Here is a 25,936-nt window from a genome sequence, read left to right as displayed (position 1 = left end):
CAGCTTTACAAGCTGCCTTTACAGGAGCTGCCCCTGGGCTTGCCGCCCCGTGCAGACGCAGAGCAGCGGCAGCGCCTCGGAGCTGTGCCCTGCCCGGCCGTGCGGGCGGCTCCGCAGGGGCGCACGCTGATGGTGCTTCCTCTCCTCCCCAAACTGCTCCCTTTCCGGGGGGTTGTCCTCTATCCTGGGTCCCGTTCCTGGTCCCAGAGCTTTCCCAGTGGCACTCTGTGGTGGTCCCACGGTGAAGAGGCACTGTGGGGTCTCCACTGGCTCCTGGGGAACTGGTTACAATTTTGGTCTGATTTCAAATGCCTTGGCTCAGCATACAAATCCAGGTTGTAGAACAAGACCAGAAATGAAGTTTTCCAGAAAACGTCCAGTTTCAGTCATTCCAGCTTTCCAGCTTGGTTTTCACTGATTTCGGTGGCAGCAGCTGTGGTGGCTGATTCAAATTACTGTCCTCCGGAGAGGTGCCGAATTGCTTCTTATCTTTGTAGAAGATTCAGCCTGTTCATTAAGGTGTGAGCGGTGATGGGCTGGCACCAGGTTTGATCATCTCTGACCGCTCAGGACTGCCCTGCAGAAAATGAGAGGAGTTGAAAATCCCTCAGAGGAAAGTGGGAGGAATGAATGGAGAATATTGTGTATTCCAGTTCTGGCTGGATCGGTTGCATTAAATTCAGAGCCTTTCTGAGTACAATTAATAGTCATTTTATTTAGGTCATCCTGGTTTTGTTGCTTTAAATATATGTCGCCATTAAGGTGGAAGAAAATCAAATACATTTATCTCTGTGAATCCTTTTGTGAACTGGTTGGGCATATTTTAAATAACCCAGGGAACTGTTAGGATTATTAAAGCCTTTGGCTCCTCCAATATTTTTTTTTCTTTCCTCCTCTTATTCCCTATTCCTCCTTCCAGGCAGTGATTAAAGAAGTGGTATAGCCCTTTCTTCCCTTAGAGCCCCAAGTGGATCGGAAAAAAAAGGTTAAATAAACTAAAACCCATTACTTAGGCTTCATGTAAGAAACTGGGTCTAAATTGGATGTGTGTGGGGCATGCTGGGACAGGGGAGAAGTCTTCCGGACTCAGGAAGTGTCCGTTTGCTCCTGGCATTATCTGGCAAGTCCGTCTATCTTTTCTTTGCCCTAAGTCTGAAGACTGTGTTTATTTTGTAGCGCTCCCATTTGATGCTCATTATTACTTAGGATTAATCAGCTCCTTTCAGCCTCCATATTGAGCCAGAGCACATCGGAAGACAGGCACCCATTTTGGGGTCGCCCGGTGTTCCTGACCGCTGGCTCCGTGCCGCGGGACGTCCTCGCGGTCCTGCGCAGGCTGCCTGGGAGCTGGCTCGGCCGCCGCCGGCCTGCTGCGAGCTCAGCCCCGTGCTGCCGCGGCTCCGGGGGGCCACCTTCACAGGCAGCCCCCCACGGGCTCCGACTGCGGGCTGGGGGGTGAGGCCACGGGGCTGAAGACGCGCCTGGGGATGGGGATGGGGAGGGCAGCTCTGCAACCAGCTGTCCTCTGCATCCGGTGGGGAGCCGGGGCTGCTGCTCAAGCACGTGGGGCTGAAGTTCCCCTGGCTTCCAGTAGCACTGGGTGCTGGCAGAGGTGGCCTTGAAACGCTGCCTGGGCCTTGTGAAACCCTGCGTGTTGCTGCAGGTGGATGGTCCTGCTTCGGGGTGAAGCTCTCTGCTCTAACTCCCCTGCCTGTGGTATGGAGGCTGTGTCCCCCCTGGCCCTTGGGGTCTGCCGGTCGGTCCCTCGGGTCTGTGGGAGGCAGGTGGTCAGTCCTGGGTGCATCCCAGCCAAGCCTCGGAGGTGGGATTGTCTGCAGTCCTGTTTCTGCCCCTGCAGAAAACATCCTTCTTTTCTGTAAGCAAGGCGTGAGCTGCATGTTTTGAGTTGAGATCTGGAAAACTCGCTGTTCGAGCATCTTTGAAATACTGGGCAAGCAAAGGAACCTCGTCGTGGAGGAGGGGGTTAACTTCTGGACAGCCACAGCTTCTGAGCCTACTCAAGTTTCATTGAGTTGCATCTATGTTGTTTTTCTTCCCTTGGAATAGGGATCAATTTGCTTACTACAGGGTTTACTGCCGGTTACCTTGACTGTGTCCCTTATTTCTCCTTGATGAAAACTTGAACAAGCCGCTTGTGTTTGATTCACAGAGAACCGTGAGAAACGGGCTGTGTGTGTGAGGCAGTGTGGTTTTCTCATTCTATTCAGCCCTTTGTATATTCAAATTCTTCTAGTTTCAGTTCTTGCTGTTCTGCCAGATTTCCATACCATTGATGGGTTTTCTGCATTAATAAGTTTCTTTCTCCCCCTCCCTCCCATACCCTCACCACCTTTTTGCAACTGGTGAAAAGTTTTTCTAAGCGCGCTGCCCTCTCCATATTGATTTTCTTCTCCTGCTTGTCTAACCAGCTCTTAGATGTTTTATTTTGCAAAGCGTTAATAGAATTTTTCTTTTGCCATTGGACTCTATCTATTCAGGAGGTTTCAAGAAGTCTCATTGTGTCATTGGACTATAGAGGAAAGAGGCTATTCTTCTGTTACAATGGCTGCCCTAAAAAATAACGCAGGGTGGGGTAAACTCAAAAAGGGCAGAGACGGAGATAAAATGTTCTGACCTTAGGAGACAGAAAAGATAACCAATTAGACATTGTTGAAAGGGCACCAGCTGGCTTGACGAACACCCCCCTGATTATTTTTTCTTAAAGGCGTGCTTGGTCCAGATCTGAAGCTCAGCTGCAGGGAGCCAGCTCCCCCCTCCCAGGTTCTGGGTTTGAGCCCGAGGGTCTGATCCTTCCCCACGTAGCTGCGCGCCCGGCTCCGGCCCCAGCAGCGGGTGCAGGGGGAGCCGCGCTCCTCGGGGTCCCGGCCGGCACGACGGAAACCTCCTGGCTTAGCCCACGCAGCCTTGGCTCGTTACTGCTAATAAGGGTTTATTTGCATAAAAAAGATCTCTGCCAAGATCATCATGCCGGTGGAGCGGGGCCTTGGTACACGTGGCACAGAACTCTGTTTGCTGCGGGGGGAGACGCCTGGCACGCCGCGGGTGGGACCTCCGAAGACCTCGGAGGTCTTCTCGGGGCTCCGGGGTGGGACTCGAAGCAAAGACTTGGTGGTGGGAGAGGTGGTGAAGCTCGCGGAACAGAGTGGTTTGCGTGGGGTAAAAGGGTGGTCAGCGGGCTCGTCTGGCCTGAGGCTGAGGAAGCCACAGAGCTGTAGGAAGCGGCATGAGGTGCAGGGTGTAATTCTGGTTCCCAGCGAGGCCAGGACCTGTGGGAATGAAAAATAAAGATTGCTGCACCAGCGTAACCTCAGAGCAGAGATAAGTGGGTTTGGTAGGGTGAAGGGGAGCCCTGTCCTTATCTGCCTTCCGATCGTACTCAGACTTGTGAGTTTTCTTCTTCGAAGTGAAGAAAGACAGCAGGACAAATGACTTCGTGCTTAATGTGGTTTGGAGTTTTCAGTGCCTCAGCATCTTTAGGTCTCGTTCACGATGGGTGCTCAGGAGGCATGCCGTTCTCTGCCATCTCAGGGTGTTGCTACCACAATCTGCAAACTCCTCTGAAAAAGTTAAGAACAAGTTAACCAGAGACAGGTTTTAATAACGTCCAGGTATAGTGTAAGGTTTTGCTGCACTGCGTTTTTATTATATCGTGGAATGTGTTTTAATACAGTAGTTAAGAGAGGCTCAAGCTGTGTTTTTACCACCTTCCCCAGGCATGTCTCTGCTCAGCCAAGGCTGGTACCGTAATTTAGCACAGAAGCAGGTTGAACACGTGCTCCCCTGCATAGGAGCACTCCAGTCAAACTGGGCTCCCCGAGCCAGGAATTTTAACCAGGTGGGAGCTTTCAAATCCTGCTCTAATTCCAAGATCGTGTTAAGGCAGCAGAATCTGGCATGGGCACCCAAAGCGATCCCACCTTGGCATGAAGTGCTGCTCCTCTGCCGTCTGCAGCAGCCCGTCAGTGCAGGGACACTGATGGGACTTGCAGCTAACCTGGAGGAGAAGCTGCGGCTCCGCGTAGCCGGGGCTGCTCCCCCGGCGTGATTTGCTGCACGAACACATTGGCAGGAAGGAAGAGGTCAGCACAGAAGTGAGCACAAGCTGCTGGGATGAAAGGCAGACCCTTTGGTGGCACTGTGCAAGGTGAAGAGAGAGTGTAACTGCATTGTAAGTCACTTTTCCTGAGATAAATGATTTATAGAAATCCAGAATATAACAGCGTGAAAATCTCATAGAAATTACTGAGGGGGAAAGAAAAAAAACCACAAAACTTTAACAGATGACCTTCCCCCAATGTCTTCCTCAAACAGTGATGCAGGTTCTTGTCAACCCCTGGTTTAAAACAAGGAATAGGAAGGCTGTAAGTTTTTTCAGAAGTTTTTTCGGAAAGGCTGCACAGGACCTTTCCTGCAGTGTGCAGGACTGACCTGCACCAGCCCCTGAAGACTCTGAGCAACAGTTTAAAATGTGATAGTGCTGGAAAATAAATCCCAGCACAACAATCTTCTAAAATAAGTGTAAAATTTTAGGTGTGGCTGCACGGATTAAATGGAGGTGGAATAAATCATGCAAATAGTAATGAAAGTTGAAAGCAATTTGGTTGCACTTCAGTACGTTTCATCAGTCATCTCTCTTCTGAAGTGGAAATGCCAAGCCTGATGCGAATTAAACTTTGTCCCTCCTCCCTCTCCCCTCTTTCCTCTAGCTTTTCAAAAGGCCTTTTGAAAACCCCTGAATACCTTTTTTTGGCTGACCAGATTTTACCCTGCTCATGCTCCTTGAAACCTCCTAATTCTCAGCCAAGACAGCGACTCTGATTTGGAGAAGTCGTGGGTGTGATTTGCATCCTCAATTCCTCTCTTGGTCCTTCTTTATCTCTCTAAGAAAGGGAAAAAGGCTGAGAAGAGGCATGGCTAGGGACCGATGAGAGGTGGAAGAGCTGCTTAGAAGTTTGGCTTTCCAGGGCAACAGAACTTTTAATGTTCACTTTTCTGTGTTAGGATCAAATGTCAGCTAGCACATGTTGAAAGCAGCAGATTTCCAAGAGGCAGAGCTGACCCTGAGCACGAGGAAGGAGATCTGGTGCATTGTTTCTACCTACCTGAATTGAGGCTGCTCCTGTCTTTGCCTCCCCTTCCCAGTTTGTTTGTGCTTCGTGAACTGTGCAGCCGGTGTGTTAAAGCACGCCTCTCCCCTCTTGTGTCTTGCAGGTAGAGGACGCCATGCTTATGTTTGACAAGACGACCAACAGGCATAGAGGTAAGAGGGAACGGGAGCTCAGACATCCCATTTTGTGACAGCTTCTGCACGGTGAGCACCGCCAAAAATCAGTGTCAGCACGATGACCCGTGTGGCTAAATTCAGCGGTGCTAAATCAGCAGAGCTCTTTGTGTTCGAGATGGCTCCCTCTGTCCTGCAGGTGTACAGAGGAAGGGCTGCTCGGCATGTAAGGCCAAATCTCATGTGGGTTTTCTTTTTGGAGGTGACTTTCCTGGTCAGTCTAATGAATTCTCTTTGGGAGGATCATCGTCAGGCTCTGCAGTGTCCCTGCTGATGGTAAAGCTCAGGGAGCTCTGTGGTGAGGCTGCAGGGAAGGGGCCTGAGTTAGAACAGGGGAAAAAATCCCTCTGGGTATCTGCTGTTGGTCCTATGGGACGTGCATCCAAATGGGATGCACTGGATCTGGGTCCACCCACATCCGCAGGATACACAGGGGTTATAGCAAGGTGGCTGGCGTTAGAGCAAGCTGGGCGTAAGGCCAGTTGGGTTGAGACACCAGGATATTAAGGTGTTAAAGCCTTCTGTTAGGGCTTCCAGCATGCTGGAGGTTTGAAGCTCAGGGCTGCTCATCCTCCGGTGTTAACTCAGAGCAGGATCTCCAGGAGAGGAACTTCCCTCCACATGTTTCACAAGACAGACAAGGTTTCATCATTGCTTGTACAGTTCTGTGAAAATGAGCCGAGGGTTATTTTCAGTGTTACGGCCGTGCCTTTCAGTGGAAATAAATGATGCTGCTCTGTCTCTGGGTGAGCAGGTGAGTGGCTCACACCATGGCTGCGGGGCACGGAGCTCCCAGGCAGAGCAGCCAGGCAGCGGCACCGCCGAGCTGCGGGGGGTACCTGGCCCAAGGAGAGGTGCTGCGGACGGGCTCTGCGACCCTGCTCTCTGAACGAGGTTGGCTTTACGCTGCCACCCTCCCCACCTTACCAAAGCGTGTGTTCTGAGGCAGCGCAGCTTGTGGCTTCTGCCGCCATGCGACCGCAGGGACACGTAGCCCAGGGGTTGGGCTCTGCCCCTCGCGCTCCAGCCTCTTACACGTTCTCGTGTGGACTCGTTGAGGGGGCTCGTCTGAGTGATAGCTTACTGTCTTTACCACGTTTGTTTTGGCTTTTTGGTATCATGCAATCATGCATGTGGCCCCTTTATTTAGGGAGCCTGCCAAAAGGTGTGATGTAGCCTGCATCAGGTCAGGCAGTGTTGGGAGCCCGGGGAGCGGAGAGGGGAGCAGCCCAGAGCACTTGACTGCTGCCTTCGTGCCTCGTCTTCATCTCGGCAGCAACATCGGGAGACCCAGGCCCCTGGCGCTGCCTCGTTTGTTCACTGGTCCGGTATTCGCCTTAACAAGCAACCTAGTGCAAGCGGTGGGAGAGTCAGGCAAACCTCCAAGATAACATTTCCTCCCTCCAGCAATTCCCTCCCAGGCACTGATCCCTCTCTCAAGTCCAGGATCACAGTACCCAGAAAAATTCGGCAGCACTGAGCAAAAGGCTTGCTTGGAAAGCTGATCTCTGAGAGCCAGGGGAGGCCTTTGAACAGCCAGTACCCATCATTTGGTAATGGGAGCCAAAACCGTTGCATAGTTTGGGAAGTTCAACCCGTGACAGCTTCCTTTTATATCCGGGGAGTTTCCCATCCTCTTTGCAACCACCCTTAAACAAGCCATAAAGACCATTCACTGGGGACAGTGCTGTGGAGCTGCCGCTGTTACCGCGGAGCCGTCCCCACCGGAGGGGAGGTCGCAGGCACGGGTGGCTCTGCACGGCACTTGCATGTCCTGCGCTGCGTCCCTGTGGGGACAGGGTGAGAACGTCCCTCTCTGCTGCGGTGTCCCGAGTCCTGGCGCAGAGTCGTGGCTGTGCCAGCAGCGAGCCCTGCTGCTGCCGCTCAGCTGTCTGTGGCCTCCTGAAAAGCTTCTGCCCAATGTAATAGGGCTGTGCTGCCAGGGCAGGCAGGAGGCCGTGTAGGGACACCAAAAATAGAGGGACCAGCAGGGGAGGGTCAGCTCCGTCTGCGGGACTCTTTTCCAGGGAGCGGGCTTACGCTTCTTCTGGGTGACCGGTGGGGACTGCTGCTAACTGTGCTGGCATTAGCCAAAATTCCTGCCGGCACCAAGCCTGGCACGGTGCCGAGTGGCACCGCTGTGGCTGAAGCAGCTGCCCCACAGGCACCGAGACCGGGCTCTGGGTCTTCACCTCTGCCAGTGAACGGTGGAAGGAAGAAGCAAGAGTAACAAAGCGAAAGGTAGAGAGTTGTCTTTATGCTCGTGTTTGAATTTTGCCAGTCTTCTCAGATGTTTTTTCCTTCTCCGTGCAGGTAGCTGCCAGTAATCAGGCTAATGAACTGGCTAGTAGGCTGTCATCATGAAGCGAGTTCTGCTGCATCGATCGTTTATAAAATCACCCCAGATTTTACAAATTGTGACATTCTGATTGTGTTGAAAACATGTTTAAAATGCAGTAGCATGCAAGCAGCGGTGTTAATGGCAATTCTTAAAACCACTTGCGGGTTGCAATCTGTATCTTCAAATTAGCCAAGGGAAGGAGAAATGGCAGATAAAATATCCACTGTGGTTTACTGTAGTTAGTGTATGCCTAGAATAATCAACGTAAGCAAGGGAGAGGAAAAGTATTAAAATTCGCTCCCTACTGCTAGAAAGGAGGTAAATTTCCTTGCAAGCAAATTGAGAATGTTTGTTGACGTACTGCTGGCACGTGTGTGCTGCTCGTGTGTGTATCCTGATAGCGTGTAACTTGTCTGCGAGCGTGGCGCGGGATCCACATCAGTACTCAGTAAAATTAATGTGCAGACTTAACCAGACATAGCCAGAAGCCTTTTCAAAACTGCTCATCGTTGAACACTTCTATTAATGCCTTGGGACGGCTTGAAAGCCTCACCCCAAATAAAACATTGGCCTTGCCAATGGAACACAACTCTTAGAACATTTTAAATGTCATCAAGGTAACCATTTTGTTTCCTCTGTTGATGTATTTTTCTTTTCCAGTGTCCGACCATTCCTGGAAGTTCTCTAAAGAAAATAAGAGCGTTACTGCATTTTGTGCTCATCTGTCTAGCCATATTAATGGGAGGCTCCAAATTCTGTGTGCATTTAATGGGAGAGGTGGTTACTTCTTGGAGTGTTGTAGGTAAAACAATCTCTGGCTTCTCTGGGAGACAGTGTCATCTTGCAAGGCTTCTCTTCCTAGCTTGGTCATTTAATTTTGATAGTGGGGATGCAAAGAACTAGCACTTAGTGGCTCTGAGTCGGCTTTGTTAAGGTGACATTTCTTTTTAGAAAGGGTAATTTTGTATTTCTGCACCTTGTGCTGTACTTGTGCATTTCTGTACAGGGATTATAAAACACAAAAGTTCCGTAAACACCCTGGAAAATCACTTTCATCACTTTCTTCACTGCCTAAAATTTCATAGAGCTGAAAATTACTGGGTCAATCTTGAAAGGATTTAGTAATTGGAAAGAAGAAAAAAAAGAGGGTGGTGTTACTTTGTTACCCTTGCAAAGTGCAGATAAAATCTGGAGTTCAACATTAGTTATTGATCTTTGGGGTTAGAGGGAGCCTTGCAAGATGATGATGTCCTTCTAACTTCATTATGTAGCAGAGCTCTAGCAAGCGTACCGATCTGCTGCGAGCAGGCAGGCAGAGGGGGCCGGAGGGGATGGAGGGGCCGGAGGGGCTGGCGGGCTGGCCTCCTCGCCCTTGTGCTTTTCCCCGCGCCGGGTGACCCGCAGATCCCGGCAGCGGGAGCCTCGTTTGTTGTACCCATCAAAGCTGAGCAGAAACGCTGCAGCCAGCGGGGCTGCTCGGAGGAGGGAGGGAGGAAGTGTCAGATGAAAGGTGTCTGAACCGAGGGGTGCAGGAGTGGGCTCAGCGCTCCCCTGGCTGTTTCAGTTTAGCGGAAAGGAAAGTGCAGTGGAGTGGAGTGGCTCCTGATTGATAAATTCGCTTGGCAACTCCCTCTTCTCCCCTTTCTTTCTGTGACTGTTAAGCACGTAGGTAGAGCAGAGTCAAGAGAAGGTGAGGTATCGGTTAGTTAATGTGATGGGATGCTCTTGATCCTTAAATGCTCTCCACGGGCATGTGCCTGCTTTGGGCTGTGCTTGCCTTGCCCATCTGCTGCCTCAGAAGCCATCGGCAGCGTCTGCCACGTCAGTCCCACGTCTTGAGCGTGCAGGAAGAAAAATACAGATTTTGACTGATTGAATCCCCCAAGTTGTAATTGCTGGTATTAAATGTAATGCTGTATGTTTTTCCGAGCCATACAGCCCCCAGAGTTATTTTCATATCAATTAACTCTCACATGGTTAGGAATGGCAGGGGAGAGAGGAGAGAAGTGACAGCATGTGATTTGGGCTTCTTTAATCTTAAAACTAAACAAAATTAGCGAAAGACAGGCTGTCTGTGCGATGCAAACAATATCCTACGTGTTTGGGCTTAACCCATCTCCAGAAGACGGGTGTTTATCGTGGCAGACCTTTCAGTGACTCGGCCTGCTGCAGGACCCGCTGGCGGTGCCGAGCCTCCGCTGGGCTCCTGGTGTCTTCGGTGCAGAGATCAGCGTGCCTGTGAGAGGAGAGCCCTGGGGGCTGATCTAAATCTGCAGAATCCGAACCAAAAGATTCGTTGTTGCCTTCTCCCGGCTGCTCACCGGTGTGGCGTGGCTGCCCGTGCACCTCCACGCACGCACTCAGCTCCACCGCTTCCTTGCCACCTTCTCCTCTCGGGGCAGAGGTGAGGGTTGAACCTCGTGCTTGTGCCATGCCTATCTGGCAGATCGCAGCGCATAAAAGTAATTGTCCAGGTGGAAGCGGTTGGCGTAATCGCTGTATTTATTGGAAGAGACAGGAGTGATGTTGTTAGTGAGATATTGTCTGTGCCGCAGCGAAGGATGATGCTTTTCTTAGGAGAAAAACAGCCTTTTGTGTTGTCCGACTGCCAAAACCTCCGTTTCGTAGTTGACCTCTGAAGTTATAATTGACATTTTTATAGACGAGATATAAATATAATTAAGAGTCACTGCAGTTATTTGTTTATCGCTGTCTCCCTCAAATAAAGCAAGGTCATGTGCATTTAAAAATACATCTCCAAGCAGTTTTGAGCAGGCAGTGTTTAAGATACGTGGAAGTAATTGCCTAATTTGGTCATTTTCAGCGTAGCTTTTCTTGGCAGCGGTGTGCCAGTAGTACCGTGCACTCGGAGGGAAGCGCGGGAGGAAACCTTTTGTCTGCTCACGGAGCTTTGCTTTTAGAAGGATGGGGCTAAAGGGAGAGCTCCTGCTTGGCCGGCTTTGACCCGCAGGATTTTGGAAAAGCATCCACAATGATGGTGGTGGTGTTTTTAGCGCATAAAGTGCTTTAAGAGCTTTGGATGAAAAGTGTGACGTAGGACATAAATGGAGGTGGTATTATTATTATTGCTCTGCTAGATGAGACTGGCTTTTATTCCCTTGTCAATTTTATCACTCCATAAATGGGACTCCAGAGAATGCAGTTGTTTGGAGAGAAGCGCTCGCCCTGCTTCGGCTCATCCGTACACACGTTCCCTAGCCGGTGGAATTCATCCTGGGGACCTGCGTCTTGCAGCACCAAGCCCGATTGTAACCCCTGGTGCACGGAGACACAGCGCGTTTGTCTCCTGCAGGAGGCACAGAGGGCTGGAGGGAAGAGTAGCTGCAGACAGGGCTTTTTATAGCGACTTTAAAGCAAATATTTGCTTCAAAACTTCAGAGGAGGGCTGTGAAGATTAATTAGTTAGTATTATTTACCATTTACAGACCTATCAGTGAAAGTAGTGATGGCTGAGCTACAGTGCCATCGTTCACACCTATCTGTTTAGATTGCAGTTATGACATGTGCCATATTAATATTTCATGTGTGTATGCTTTTAATATTACATCCTCACTTATAAATATTCATGTTGTAAAACACATTAATGACTGCAAGGCTGAAGAATAATATTCACAGCGCTCTGCTTTGTATCCTGAGTTCAAACCCATCCCAGGTGGGCAGGAGGAGGCGCCGCGGTGGCTGCGGCTGGCGAGGTGGCGCGCGAGGAACGGTGGGTCCGCGTCCCGCCTGTTCCCATCTGGCTTAGATCTCTCCCCCTTCGATCTCTCCCCCTTCACCTCGGAGCCCATCGGGGACACTGCGAGCGCTCCATGCCCCGGGCAGGGGTGGCTGCAGCCGGGTGGTGCCTTCGGCAGGCCCCACACCAGCCCCCCAGGCTTGATGCGCTTGGTGCTGCTCACCGGTTGTGTGTCAATGAACACAAAGCAAAAAGGAAAAGCTGCCAAATCTCGGATCCGTCTCCCCTGTCTTCTAATTTCCTGGCCAGCGGCTATTGCTGCTGCAACAGGGCGCCTTACGTGAAGGGTAAGGATAAATGCATTCACGCCAGTATGAGCCCTGCGTCCCAGCAGACCCCGTTTCAGAATAGCAAATAAGGCTCCTGGCCACGCTTTTCAAGGCGATTATTGAACGTCTCGGGTGGTTACAGTCATTCTGCCCCCAGCCTCATGCTGTATAACGCCACCTGAGGCTTGGAATAATTGCCCAGCTATGTACTGTCTGTCATACCTTATTGCTTAATTTTATACCAGTAATGAAAATTACATCCAGAGGAGGAGAAAGAGCGAACAGCTGCACTGGCCAGGATGCACCTAAGGAATAGATGTGTGCAAATGCTTTCTCTAAAGAAGGGGAGAGACTCGGCTTGCCAGCAGCACTCGGGAGATGGCTTGACATTTTTATTTTCTTGTTTAACAAACAAATGCAATAATAATAAGGAAAAAAAATCCCACCAACCTCCAGTAAAGGTTGCAAACATAGCGCAGCAATTAGTTTGAAAGTCTCCAGTTACACAACCAGACTTTAAGGTAAATGCCAACTTAAAAGTACATTGTAAAGGACAGTGGATTTGTAATGCTCATTTGTATCTTGTCTTTATAGCTAACTTAAAAACAAATTATTTAATTGCCTCTTCCCAGAGGGAGCCTTGTGTAGCCAGACCTTTTTGACCTTCTTAATATATCTAGCCTCCTTTCAATTAGCTTTAATACAGGCAGTGAGAAGAGGAGACATTGACGGAAATGTGCAGGCTGCTCCGCACCCTCCTTGCACGAGGCGAGGCGAGGGCAGGCGGCCCCGACACCCGGTGCTGAACAGGACCCAGAACAGAACCTGCAGGAAGGGAGAGGCGTTCAGGAGGAAGGTCAGCGTTTACTGTGGCACCTGTATACAGAAGATACTAAATAGCTTTTCAAATAAGCCTTCTGAAATCACTGGGATGCTCTAAATGGTGGCCTCGCAGATCACCAGAGGCTGATAGCCAGGTGCCTCAGATGGGAAAGCAGAGACACAGGAAGGTGGGAGCTGGCAGTGTTGGTCTTGTAGAAGGTATCGGTGTGGCACCCAGGGCTAGAAGTAGGCAGAGCCACCAGCAGCAAGCTGGGCATTTCCCTCCCGTAGAACTTCAGTTAATAGTCACTATCTCAAAAAGAGAAGTCTTCCCATTCACCTAGTACTGAACAGTATCAATAACTTAATGTAATTAGACTACGGTAGTATTGGAGAGTGCAAAGTAAATCAATGGAACCTTTCTCATCTCTGAAAGGTTCTTCAGGAACCTTAAAGCAAGAATTGTGCAAACATTCAAGATATATTTTTTTAATTATGATAACGGTTCTGTTGCATGTGTGGAAAGTCAGGACGCAGGGGCTCGGCTGGGATGAGTGTTTGCATTAGAAGCAGACAATGTAATCTTCACAGCCGAAGCTGCATTGAGAAGACAGTGAGGTCATTTTAATATGCCTTCAGTTTGCCATCTTTATTGTCACTGCTGAGCAGCCAGTTTGAGCGACAGATAAATTAGCAAAAATCCTGATGATCTGTGAATGGAAGGAAACCCTAAATGCCGTGAATAAGTTCTTGCTTATGAATCTACTCAGCTGATGATACCAAAAACCTTTTGCCTCCCAAAATGCAAGAACGAAGTGATTAGCAGGTAGTGCTTCAAGTCTTGTGGGACTATTTGAAAATGTTAATTGAGGAAAGGCCAGAAACAGGAGGAGAACAAAATGCAACATTTACATAGATGGGCAGTCTTAATACAATGAGCAGAATTAAAATCAGCAGAGTGACCTTGAGAAAATAGGCAGCTACTTGCAACGTGTCTGTGCCCAAAAATATGATGTGAAAATACCGAAACATCCTGCATTTTCCCTCCCTAATGCATTGTTTTCTTTTCCCAGTGGATTGCTCAAAGTGTATTGGGTGAAGCTTTTTGAATACACCGCATGGGTGGGGATTTTATTTTTCCTATCTGTGCTCTGTATCTGCTGCTTTTGATAATAAAGCTTTTAGAGCACTTCTACCGAACATGGGGAGGGCGTTCTCAGCAGCCTGGGAAGGCCGAGGGAGGGCGAGCCGTAGTCAGCGGTGTCACCGGGAGCGGTTGGCGTCCCTCCGTGTGCCGGCGTCAGTCCCCTCTGTCCGCTGCCACCCTGTCGCGGCTGGTGCCCGGATGCTGCTGAAGCCTTTAATTTTCCAAGGTCATTGCCATACGTACAGCCTCCTGGTGACCTGTTTCCACGAACAGATAACATCCCCTATCCCAAAACCTGGAGATTCAGCAGAAATGCGGTTACGCAAATATGCTGGCAGTGCAGGGGAAGCTCTGCCAGGCTGCCCCTGGCCGCTCTGTTTCCCTGGGCAGTTGTTCTGGTGGGGGGCGAGGCGAGGGGTGGCCGGGCTGGGCGGGGGTCACCCCATGCGGGGGTGCGAGCTGCTGCCCCTGGGCTGCTCGGCGCGAGGCTCTGGTGGCTCCGCTGCTGGCAGAGGGCTTGGGAGCGGGGCGTGTAGATGGAAACAACGCTACCCTACAATTAATGGTTTACGGCTCTTGCAGGGATACATTCTACCTAATCAATCCTCTTGTATTAGCAGATTAGAAGCTGTTAAAATTACCAGTTTAGATATGTAAAACGCGTACCGCAGCAGCAACGCCTGTGCCTGCGCCGTGATGCTGCTGCTGTCCCGGCTCTGGCCTGGCTCCCCGCTGCCACCCTGCTGTCCTGCACGGGACCTCGCAGCTCAGAGTACTGTGGGAGGTGGGCCCAGAAAGGCCAAAGGGGAAAGCACTGACTTCCTGAAACTCCAGCTCGGAGTTCACCTCCCAGCCAGCCCGCAGTTAGCAACAAGGGAAGGCAGAAAGGTCTCCAAACAGAGTGATTCTGCCATGACTTCATCTTCCCCTCTCTCCCCCTTCAGGTGAGACCCTTTGTGCTCGCTCCCCAGGTGTCTCGCGGTGCAGATTTTGGGTTGGGTGACGCGGAGGGATGGCAGACAGCTCGTTACAGGCTGAGCAGGAGGGAGCTTGTGTGGCTTGCACCGTTCCTTCTCGGTGCCCTCTTACCTGTACTTGAGGCTGGTTTTCCTAAACCAGTAAGGTTTGGACTTCAGATTTCTTTAATTAGGTTGATTAATATGTTCTGGCAAGGAGTGATTTTGCTTATTCTGTATGTTTGGTTTTTTGTTATTTTTTTTTTTAACCTATAAGCTGATGTAAGAACATCTGGCACTTTTTTTTGCTGGATCTGATAGAATAAATAAGTTGAAAAACAGCTTCTTGCAAAAAAGCACAGGTCAGCGGATTTGGTGGGGTTTGTGCTTGTTTTTGTTTTTCTTGTTAATTTATTGAGCGTTTTCTGGACCAGAAAGAGTACCTTAAACTAATGTGATGATTTGGAGATTATTCTCCATTTAAAAACTCCTGTGAACAATAACCACTTTTCCTCATTTTCCTGCTTTGGTAGAAGACCAGGAGCGAGCAGATCTATAGCAGGTACCTGCCCAGCCCTCCACGGAGCGATTTCGAAGCCCTTTGCACACATGTAGGGAATGAAGCCCGCAGCATCCCCATGAAAGCAGTAGGTTGTAGGGAGCTCGGGGCACGGCGAGGTTAATTGACTTGCCGGCACTCCTGTCAGAGCTGAGAGCGGAGCCAAGGCGGGCTCCTGGGCGGGTGCTTCCACCATGGCACCGTCTTGCTGTATTTACTCGTGGTGGGACTATCGCTGGCCCCAGCGTAAGTCACTGGGGAGCAGTGTCATTGACTTCAGGCGGTGAGCACCGACCAGTGGGCAGCGAGCACCAGGCGCGAACACCCCCGGGGAAGTTGTGCGGGTCTCTTCTATCAGCTCTGCTCCTCCGCACCCACTCAGCCGACTAACAAAGGAGTGAGGACATTTGTTTTCCTCCAGCTTCTGGATGTTCCCCGTAATTGCAGGAAAACAAATCAGATGACAGAAGTGTGGGATTTGTTTTCTTGCAGATCAGCTGCCTGTTTCCCCACCACCGAGGTTTTCGCGTGACCGTTTGAGTGGGTTTTGGTTTATCCCTCGCAGGGCAGGAGCCTGTGCTGGTTTTGTCCCCACGTTTGGGGTTTTGGAGGCTTCAGAAGCAGCATGTGGGTTGGGTGGGGGGAGATGGCGGTAGGCTAATAACGTGCCTGGCTGCTCGGGGAAGGAGCAGCTGCGGAGGGGAGATGAGAGCAGCTGTGGGTATGAAATTAGTCATTCTATGAAGAAATGGATTTGATAAATAATAAAACAGTGGTATTAACAACAGATGCTTTCCAGGTCAGATGACTTTGATAAAAGCACCCAACAACCGTGGGTAATGGTATGAAAAATATATATCTATATTTATAGGTCTATCTATATGAAAAGGCCTATAAATAAACGTGTGCTTGCGCAGAGATGTGTGTGTACATGCTTACATGTAAATGTACCTGGCATTTTATCTCTCTTTTAAGGTGACAGTGAAAGTTCAACGCAGACTTTGAGACTTGCCAAGAAAACCTGAAATCTGATCAATGCCTCCCGCATCTGGAGGCTCCCACCCTGAGCACTGGCTGCATTTGTTTTTATATTCATACCTTTTCATTTTGATAACTGTTTTGATTTGTAAAATACTATGCCTTATACAATGTTTCCTTTATGATGATTTAGTATGCTCCTCTTATCTTTCACCTTAAATCTTTGATAAGAGCATTTTAAAAATGAAATTGCTACCTGACACCATTATCAACCGTTGGCTGCCTGCCAGAGGAGAAGGCATTACCCAGGCGGAGGCAGGAGAGACGAGAGACTTCCAGAGCCGCAGCCAGCAGCGCGCAGAGCGCCCGGAGTGGCGCTGGGTGCAGGTACTGGGCGAAGGAGGGCAAGGAGTGGGGCCGAGAGCACTGCAGGACCTGAGCACGGCCTCTGCTGCCCGCTCCTCGCCCCACGGCCCCACTGGGGTAACACCGGCCGTGTCCAGGTGATGGCACCGAGTCCGGGCATTTCTCTCTCCCCTCCCTGCTGAAGCGTTGGTGCCACGAGCTGGCCTGTCAGCGGTGCTTGGCATGGCAGCGGGGCTGCTTCGTTTTCCCCACAAAGCCGTAAAAGCAAACCTGGGGCTCAGGTTGCCTTTATCTGGCAGCACAACGTTGCCTGCGAGTTTCCAGCACGTTCATGTAATTGAAATGTTTTTGGATAACTGTTCGTTGTGCCTGCTGAATGTAATTTATCAGTGGAAAGGCATCAGCAGTGGGAATATCAGTAAATAGAACTGTCTGACATGGCAGGTCATTTTTATTTTAATATAGTGGATTTAATGAACTCTTGTCTTTATAATTCATGGTACTTGCAGAATGCATCCATTTCCCCTCCTTAATGACGTTAGTTACAGATCTGTCCTTTGTTAGAGGGCTTTATTACAGCTGGAGACCTTAACTCTCTATGAGTTGTGGCGATGCGTCCCCAGCGCGAAGGGTTGTGTAATAGATTGTTGCCTTTTACGTTCAAAACTATTAGCGATAAACATAGCCAAAAACTTCCCGGAGTACTTCATGCATTATTAATTATTATTATTATTGAAGCTCCTGAAAGGTCGTTTGTGAAGACCTGTGCTGTGTTTTGCCAGCTTACCGGGGCTGGATCTGGGCTGCTCGCGCAGTGACACCTTGCCGCTAGCTCGTGCGTGCTTGAGTGTTTGGGTCGCAGCCAACAGAAGCCCCCAAATCTGCTGTCAAGTGATTTAATAGCATTTGTGTCCAGCCTAACCCAATCTATCTCACCTCGCAGAGAAGAAAAAAAATAATCCTGCATCAAAATTACTGCTTTTGGAACTGTCTTGTCTCTTTTGAGTAGGAACTGGAGACAACTAGACAAGCTTCAATGAAAGCGAATAAAGAAACATTACTTTCTGAACACAATCTTCTGTTACCAGTCACTTTTCAACAGACATTCAATCAAAATGCTAATAGCAAAGGCAACAAGGGAGTGAGGTTATTGTAATACTAATTGATAGGCTGCAGGGATGGGTTTTGATAAGTGCTGCTGAAGATGTATTTTTGAAATATGATTCTCTTTAATTACAATGATACTAATAAGAATGAACAAATGATTTAATGATAGTTTTCTAGGTAATGGCTTAAAGATTTTGTTCAAGTTATTTTGAAGGCTTTTTTTAAAACCAGAAATTATGAAAATCACCTTAAAAATAAAGCCATAGTGGAAGGTAGTGACTCTATCTAGACTTGTGTGGCTACTTTGCATCAAAATTAATACTGTCAAATATGAAGCTCTTGAATACAAAATCCAATCATTTATTTATACAATAGACTTTGCTAAAAGCCCATAGTTGAAGCCACATTGCATGTAGGAATGCATTTAACGTCTAATGCTTGGAATAATTAGGATCAATTATGCCAGCCAGAATTTTAAAAGATGTTTTGAGGGAGGGCAAAAATGTGCTGAGGGGTGTTCAGTACGGCTTTAAAGTGCAGCTAGGGTACCCGTTTTGATCGTCCTGATGGAGGCTGCTGACACTGGCTACTGGGAAGCTCCAGACGAAGCCACCGCAGGTGACGGCGCGGGTCCCCGGTCGGTGGGCGCTGTGCCAGCGGGCGCCCTCCTGCCTGCTCTGTGCCCCAGGAAATGGGGGGACAAAGGAAAAGGGCAGAGCTGTCACTAGCGGGCTGCCTCGGCTTCAGCTAATTTTTGATGAATTAATTGATAATAAAACGAAGAAGGTTGTTGTTGGTTTTGAGTGAGGGTTTTGCTTTTGTTGACGTGGGTGGGGGCTTTTCTGGGGCAGGGAAGGATGATCTCTGCTGCCTTTCAATTTGTCAGGCTCTCTCTCAAAGATCTGCCAGAGAAGAAAGGGTAATTAATAGGCTTGAAGTCATTTCCGATGTGTCAGTATTTCTGCCTTGCTTCCAAGTGATAATGTTCGCTGGCTCGAGGCCTCCGGGGAGCCTTCCATCTTATTAACTTGTCTAGGAGAAACAGTGAGTGGGGACAGCTTGGGCCAGTGGGTGACATGAAATAAGGATTTGTGGTGTAGTGAGCTGTAAACACTGGGGCTGATTGAGTAAAAAGTGGGGAAAAAAATTAAAAATGAGGAAAAAAAACACTAAAAAGGCCACTTGTCATAAGTACAGCAGCACACGTCCTGGTGGGGGAAGCGATGCACTTCATTTAGGCCAGCCTGTACCGACCCCGGAGCAAGGACCCTCTTGCTTCATGTGTCTCAAAAACCACTCTGTGGAGCTGGAGCTCTGCATCCTGAATTTCCATCCTCCCTGGTGCATGTCTGTGTAGTCTTTATCCTGTTGCCCACCACATGACCAGCCTTCTGCTTCCTCCACCTTTGTGCCCTGTGTACAGGGCATCGCCTGTCCAAGCCTGGGAAGGGAATGGGCAACTGCACTGCGATGCCGAAATGTGCGCTTTAGGATATTCCTATGGAAAATTTTCCTTTACACCACAGAGACATAGAAAAACAACTTAAATGCATATCCCTTCCCCTGCCTGCTAAGTAAATCCCTGTGAGCAGAGGGGTTCCTCTCAGAACTTGTGGTGCGGGCTGGTTTTGGAGGTGGGGAGCGCCTTGTGCTGCTTGGGTTGTCCTTCATCAGCTTTTGGTCAGGAGAGGCACAATTAGAGGAGCAGTTGTGTGCATCTAGTTGGCAAAATAATTGTTATTTCTTACCCTACCTCACTCTCAGTGTTACATCATTCCAAGGTCATGCTCTGGAGGGAGATGTGCAGGAGAGGAGAGATTCCTGGTCACTGCATGTGTTCGGCAGCTCCACCTGGAATCCCTGCGTCAGCACAGGGGGTGTGTAATTGCTTCCCCCCTCTCAGTCCTGGTGAGATTTCATTAATTAGAATTAGAACACTTAAAAATAGCGAGAATTTTTAAACTGTTATCCCGATTGTCCTGTGTGATGTCGGAAGGGGCTGGATGACACCTCGGTTTTCCTCCTCCTCCTGCCAGCTTTGCTCAGTGATGGTGGTGCAGGGCCTGACGCCCCCAAAGCAGCGCTGGGCTTGGTCCTGTTTGGGGTGGGAGCCTGGGAGCAGCAGGTGGAGAGCGTGGCGGGGCGGTACCCAGCTGCACCTCATTCAGGGCAGTTAGAAATAGAGTGGTTGGAGGCAGGGTCAGAGTTCGGGCTGTGCTGGGTTGTCCGCAGGTCTCTGGCTTCAGCGAAAGCTGCAAGATGCCGTGGAGAAGAGGGAGAGGGACGAGAGAGCAGTATCTGTATGTTCAGCCTGGTAAAACAAGGAGGGGATGGCTCGGAGCAGTGTTCTGTGCAACTGAGCTGATGCGCCTTGTGCAGAGCTGATCATCGCTGCTGTTGGAGCTCTGACCTTCATGACAGATGTGGGCTTACGTAAGGGTGATGCTGTATCTACATATTTAACCTTCTTGGCTTGTTTTGGTTTTGACTTTAAATTCTTCATAGCAGAAGTGCAAAAGAGATTTCATTAGCTGTTAAAGAAAAACACAACGGAGGCAGCACTGGTTTCAACTGTGTACAAGCTGTTCCTTGGAGATTGTTCCCTTTTTTTTTTTTTTAAAGTAGCAAACCTTGGTGTTTTGGGTCACTGGGAAGGAACAGGATGTCTTTCACATATTGACAGATTTGTTTCTTCTCTTTTCTTTTCTGATCTCACTCCTGTTTGTCAAGCTCACTTTTCATTTTCCAGAGAAATGATTATGACTAAACATCTCTGACAACCTCTTCGCAAAGTGTGAGAAGGCTACAATGGAGAAAAAAAAAAGCCATCTCAAAGCAGTTCAATGATTAACCTACTTAACTGGGAAGTTTTTCTTTTCCGCTGCGGCGCGTATTTCTGCACAATGGAGTTCCTCTTGCAAGCACTTGCTAGGGAGGCACTAGTATAATTAAAATTTGTTTTAATATTCTTTGAAAATTAAACCTGAATCCTTCATGTTAGGAAGAATGACCGTGCATGTATTAGTCCTCTATGTTTTCTTGTTGTTGTTAGCTTATTCAAATATTAACACTGCCTGCATGCTCAAAATGATGTTTTGTGTCCATTAACAGAGCTTAATTCTCAAATTAAATGATGAATGATATATAGGAGTAGGTGGAAGCTGGTTCCTGGATTTTTTATTTTATTTTTATTTTTTAATGCTAATGTTACTCCCTAGAGGTAAATAAGGGGAGGGGATGCAGTGCAATATTATCACTCTGAAATTAAAATAAAGCCTCATTATTTGAGGATGGAATTTAGTGGCTGAAGGTTTACTCTTTGTCTGAAGCTTCATCCTGAATTCTTCCAGCTAATTGCCTGCTGATTAGCTGACACAGGCATTGCTAATGCTGGCCTTGAGCATCAAATTATCCCCTGAATGCCCGGGACAGGCAGTGCAGAGCTGGGCAGCTGTGGGGCTGCCTTGGGCTCTGCTGACCTGCAGGGATGGAACAGGACAGGGATGGGACAGGGTAGGACGCTTGCTCCATGCCAGCCAGGAGCCCTCGGCCCCATGGCCACTGCTCCTTCCCTCGCGGTGCAGCAGCGTGGCTCGTGGCCTAATGCACTTCGTGATACTGTGTACATTTGCACACCTCTGTTTCTTTTTTCCTGATAGTTTTGAGTTCTTTCCAACTGAAGGACTTGAGTAGCCAATATAAATATATATGTATTTGGTACCTGTGTGGAAACGAAGGAAACGCTAGCCTTCAGATACCAGGTAGCCACTTCTCTACCTTCTCTAGTCAAATTTAGCCCTTCTGTGGGGAAAGTTTTTAGGGGAGTAAAAAAATACAGAATTTAAAGCTGCAAGTTATTTAAAAACTATTCTTCTATTTTTGCACTGACTGTGGAAAAACTACCTCCGCTTGCGAAAAGCGCCAGGAAACCTCCAAGTATGTGGATGTTTTCCCCTTTCCCCAGCTGTCTTTCTGAACTTGATTTGAAACGCGCTGGAAATATCTCTGTTCCTGATCTATTGAAAGTTTCCATTATTGACTGGCAGAAAGGCTGCTTTTGTGTGTGTGTTGCTTGTGGGCAAAAGATAATTTTAAAAAGCACCCTGTTTATCTCAGGAGAGCAGCGCGGTCGGAGTGCCGGGGAGGCGGCAGCCCCGGGCCAGCCGTGGCTGATGGGTCTCGAGCTCTGGGTGCAGGACAAGGCATTATGAGAGCAGCTTGATGCTGGCCGGGGGCTCGGGGACGTTCCAGGGGCTGTGGCAGGCCCAGCCGGTGGCTGCAGCCACCTGCCCCTTCCCACCCCGTGGGCAGCCAGGGCTTACGGGGATTAGCGGCGCTAAACCCGGCCTCCCCTCCTCCTGGGAGCCCGGCACTAATAAAGCTGTACCAGGCTGAAAGGACAAGTAAACACTGCTTTGTAGCTATGGCAACTCGGGAAACAAGAGCTGCGTGGAGTATTTCGGAGGAGAGCCCTTATTATCGAGAGTTTAAAGGGAAGGTTCTTAAAAACGCGGAGAGGCTTGGCAGGGTAATTGGACTTGGTGCTCTCAGAGCAAATGCGTAGCCTCATGAAGCGTTACCAGAGCGTCTGGCCTCGCTGAGAAAATACAGAGACACTCAGCACAACAGCACATCAAACCCGGGCGGAGATCGTGCCGACGCGAGTGGGTGTGCTGCCACCGAGCCCCTGGTTTGCGCTCTTATTCTGTCAGTCCCGGCCCTCGAGGCCTGCCCGCTGCGCGGCCTGCCTGCCGGCATGGTGTTACACTGGGCTGCCTGGGAGGAGGAGGCTTGTGCTCCTCAGCCCCAGATCAGGCGCGGGTCACAGCCTGAGAACTGCCTGCAGCTCTGGGAGCATTGTTAGACAGGTCCTGGGCAGGAGGAGCTGAATCTGTGTCTGAGCTCTGCGCTGCTGGTGGCTTCCAGGTGGCCCACTGGCATGTAAGTGGTGAGTTCTGGTGGCCGAGTTTTTGATGTTTGAAGTCAAAACGCAACCAGCTAATGAGTCACTATGTGGTGGTTCACATGAAGTCCCTCGTGTCCTCACCTCTGCTGAGCTGCTCCCCTGTTTCAGCACCCCAGGGGGAATGGGCTGAGGGTCTGGCTTTGGCTCTGCTGCTGGTTCCCTGCGTGCTGGTGGCAACTCTCCTCCTAGCTCCATGCCTCAGTTTGCCTGTCTGTGCTAGGTGTGAATAGCAGTGCACTTGCCTTTTGTCCCTGCCTTGAGTTCCTTAAATGATTTTAACGGTTTGCAGGTGTCAGACTTTATTAAAAGAGGAGAAGCAATGTGATGCTCAGGTGGAAGTGACGATTTCTATCCAAAGGAAAGAACTGTTGGCCTCTGCTTTCATCTTCCAAAATGGTGCAGTACAGTCAGTGCTGGGGGAGGATGTTAGCTGACAGCCAAGCAACCAAAGACCTCTTTTTGTCTCCCAGCACGGCGAGGCAGAAGCCTCCAGCCACGGGCAGCCTTTGCTGCGACCTGCTCTGCCTGCAGAGCAGAGGGCAGCCCGGCTGCAGCAAGGCTGGGTTTCTGCTCCTGGCCTGCTCCGCTCAGTCTCGGGGGCTGAGGGGCTGGGGCAGCTAGTGGGGCCTGGCAGGGCAGGGATAGCATCAGCTGGGCTCGGTTGATGCTGAAATAATCATGGCAATCGATAGCTTGCTTTGTGCCGGTTCCCTTGGTCGCACAGGCCATCGAAGGAAATGATTTTAGCTGCTTGCCTGGAGCACGCCTGTCTGGGGAGTAACCATGCAGAAACGGCCGTGGCGGCCGTGTTATTTGTACGTCCGGCGCTCTGGCAAAAGATAAAGTGTGCATCGTATGATTGATGGAAACCCAGTGTCAGGTGGGTGTCAGTCCTACCAGACTGAAATGACAATGGCATCGTGTAGTGGATCAAAACATTAAGTCTTTAAAACCATATGTTCGATGTGTCATATCACAAGAGCTTTATATTCCTGGTGATAACAATCAGCAACGCGTTATCTGTGGTTTCTCGCCTGTACATTTCTTACAAGCTGATAAACTTTGAGCTGGATGGGAATCAGGCATGCCTTGTCGTTAATGTCTCGATCAGACTTGGAAGAGCGCGGCTGGGTGATGGTGCAGCCCCCCGGTGGGTGAGGCCAAGCACCTCTGCTACGGCTCCCTGCTGGCAGCGCTGGACACCGGGCGCTTCTGTAGCGTGGGGTCCTGGTGCAGCCCCCCAGTAACAGAGAATGCCTGCCCCAAAAGGCAGCAGCCCAGGTGGAAAGGCCCAGTGAAACATGGAGGAAAAACCAGGAGCATGAAGGAAAGGCCCATGGTTGCGCTGCTCCTCGCGTGCGTGCTCCTTGCATGTGCTCCCTGCCAGCGCTGCCCCAGGCTCCATAGCCATGTAGCTGCTGCAGCCAGCAGTGATACAGAAATAAGTCGCGAGTGTCGGTGTTTGAGGAGAGGGATGCTTCGCTTCACTTGGCATTTCAATACCTTCCAGCAGTAGGTTGGAATTAGCACTTTTTTTGGAGTGTGGCGATTTATTTTGTTAAAAACCAAGGCATTATTCATAATTATGCAGTTTTATGAGGGTATACATAGCAGTATTCTTCCCGCGGTAGGCTGTGGGAGCTGGCATAATATTTAAATAAGAGCCCTGGGGAAAGGACACGCTTGCATTCAGAGGAGGGCTCCGCGCGGTTGCGGGCTCAGCCTATTGAACTAGCGTATAATTACCTCTATTCAGCACTGCTGCTCCAGTTATCAGCTGGCCGTCAGGGGAAGGCCAGCGTTTTAAAATGACATAGATTGTTAGAGAACATCAAACTTTTTTAATACAGTTAATGATCCTCAGCTATAAATAGTCTGTTCCCATTGACTGGCAATAAGGCTTTTGTGCTGTGCCTCACAGAGCTGCAAGGCTTTTCTTAGTTTGTTTTTTTTTTCCTCCATATGTACTGTAGGTCCTTTTATCCAGATCACTTACAAATAGCACCCCCCCACCCCCCCTTTCTGGATCGGGAAATGAAGGTCCTACAGAGCAGGACTTTGTCCAAGGTCACGTAGGGGCTAATGGGTGAGGAAGCTGGGGGCCTGGCAGCTTTGTCCTCTGGTCATTTGACCCTCCTCCTCCTCCTCCCATGGGGATGGGACAGGGATGGTCTCCTCTGGCATCCCTGCACCTTTCCAGTGCCACTGGATAGTCTTCTCGGAACATCTGCTCCCTGTCTCATTAGTAAGGCAGGCAGCTTTGGCATATGCAGTGCCCCCAAAGTTTGCTCATTATCTTTCAAGTTGAAATAAGTATGTAGGTTAGTGGAGGAGAATCTGGGAGGCTGAGCTCAGAGGCTGCCATCGCTGCGGCACCAGCAGGGGCTGCGTGTCTCAGCTGCAGCCCAGGCGTTGGAAGCGACGGGGACGAGGTCTGGAGGAGCCCCTGTCCGAGTGGGGCCGTGCGCTGATGGAGGAAATCCTGGAGCAAGTGAGCATCTGCAGAGAGGAAGGGAGGGGACAAAAAGCTTTGCCATCGACACTCTTGTCTGGAGACTGTGTAATTTGATTCGTACCTAAGGTGAACATCAGTAACTGCTGAAAACTCAGCGTGCGATGACCACAGCTCATTACAACTCTCCACAGACACGGCTGACTTTACGTACTGTAGCTAATTATTCCATTTCTGCATCTGGCAGGGATAACGTTTTTCACAAAAACACTGTAAAATACCAGGGACTTCATGTTTCTTTTTTTATGTCTCTGGGATGGACTGCTTTATGCACGGACTGGGTTCAGACCCACAGACACTGCAAGTCTCAGCCTTTCACCCAGGGCCCTGATGCAGACTGGCGCGCCCCTGCTCCGTGGGGCACTCGCGAGGATCAGCGCGCTGCACGGACTCGAACGCAGCCTCGCCTGATGCAAAATCCTGTGAAAGTCCAAGGCTGTGTGAAACCTGGCCCGGTGCGTTTTCTCTGTGCTCAGGTAGTTCCTGTTACCTGGGAGCACAGATACCTCTCTCTGTAGACTGCTTTACTCACAACAGAGTTTGATTTGAACTGGTCACGAAGTCCTAGAGCAGTACCCAGGAGCTGAGTACCACCAGTGCTCTGAGCTGGTTGCTTCAGGCAGCATCGTGGGACTCCTGCGTGGTGCCGGGCTGGAGCTGCTGCTGTGATTGTGTAGCCGTCAGAACGGGCTGAACGTCTGAGTGCAATAACGCCAACAAAGAAACCCAAACCCTGCAGCAGGTCCCCAACTGTCCCACCGGTGATTACATAGCTGCGTTTTGAATCGCCCGGAAGTTGCGGCGAGATCCTGCCACAGCTTTGTTCCGAGCGCCTGCAGACACAATAGGAAAAG

The 25,936-nt window shown here is 49.8% G+C and overlaps 1 protein-coding gene across 10 annotated transcripts in view; it reads left to right on the top strand.

Annotated features, from left to right (window-relative positions):
- Positions 1-25,936, top strand: part of MSI2 (musashi RNA binding protein 2) — a 239,063-nt gene that overhangs the window by 136,459 nt on the left and 76,668 nt on the right. For all 10 annotated transcript variants that reach the window (XM_050714799.1, XM_035560906.2, XM_035560912.2 and 7 more), the window contains one exon: positions 5,233-5,281. In XM_050714799.1, the coding sequence (XP_050570756.1) occupies positions 5,233-5,281 (49 nt within the window). The remainder of the gene's footprint in view (positions 1-5,232; positions 5,282-25,936) is intronic.

The sequence above is a fragment of the Cygnus atratus genome, chromosome 20, assembly GCF_013377495.2.
Source record: "Cygnus atratus isolate AKBS03 ecotype Queensland, Australia chromosome 20, CAtr_DNAZoo_HiC_assembly, whole genome shotgun sequence".
In the NCBI taxonomy this organism is placed as follows: domain Eukaryota; kingdom Metazoa; phylum Chordata; class Aves; order Anseriformes; family Anatidae; genus Cygnus; species Cygnus atratus.
This window is presented reverse-complemented; position numbering and strand designations above follow the sequence as displayed.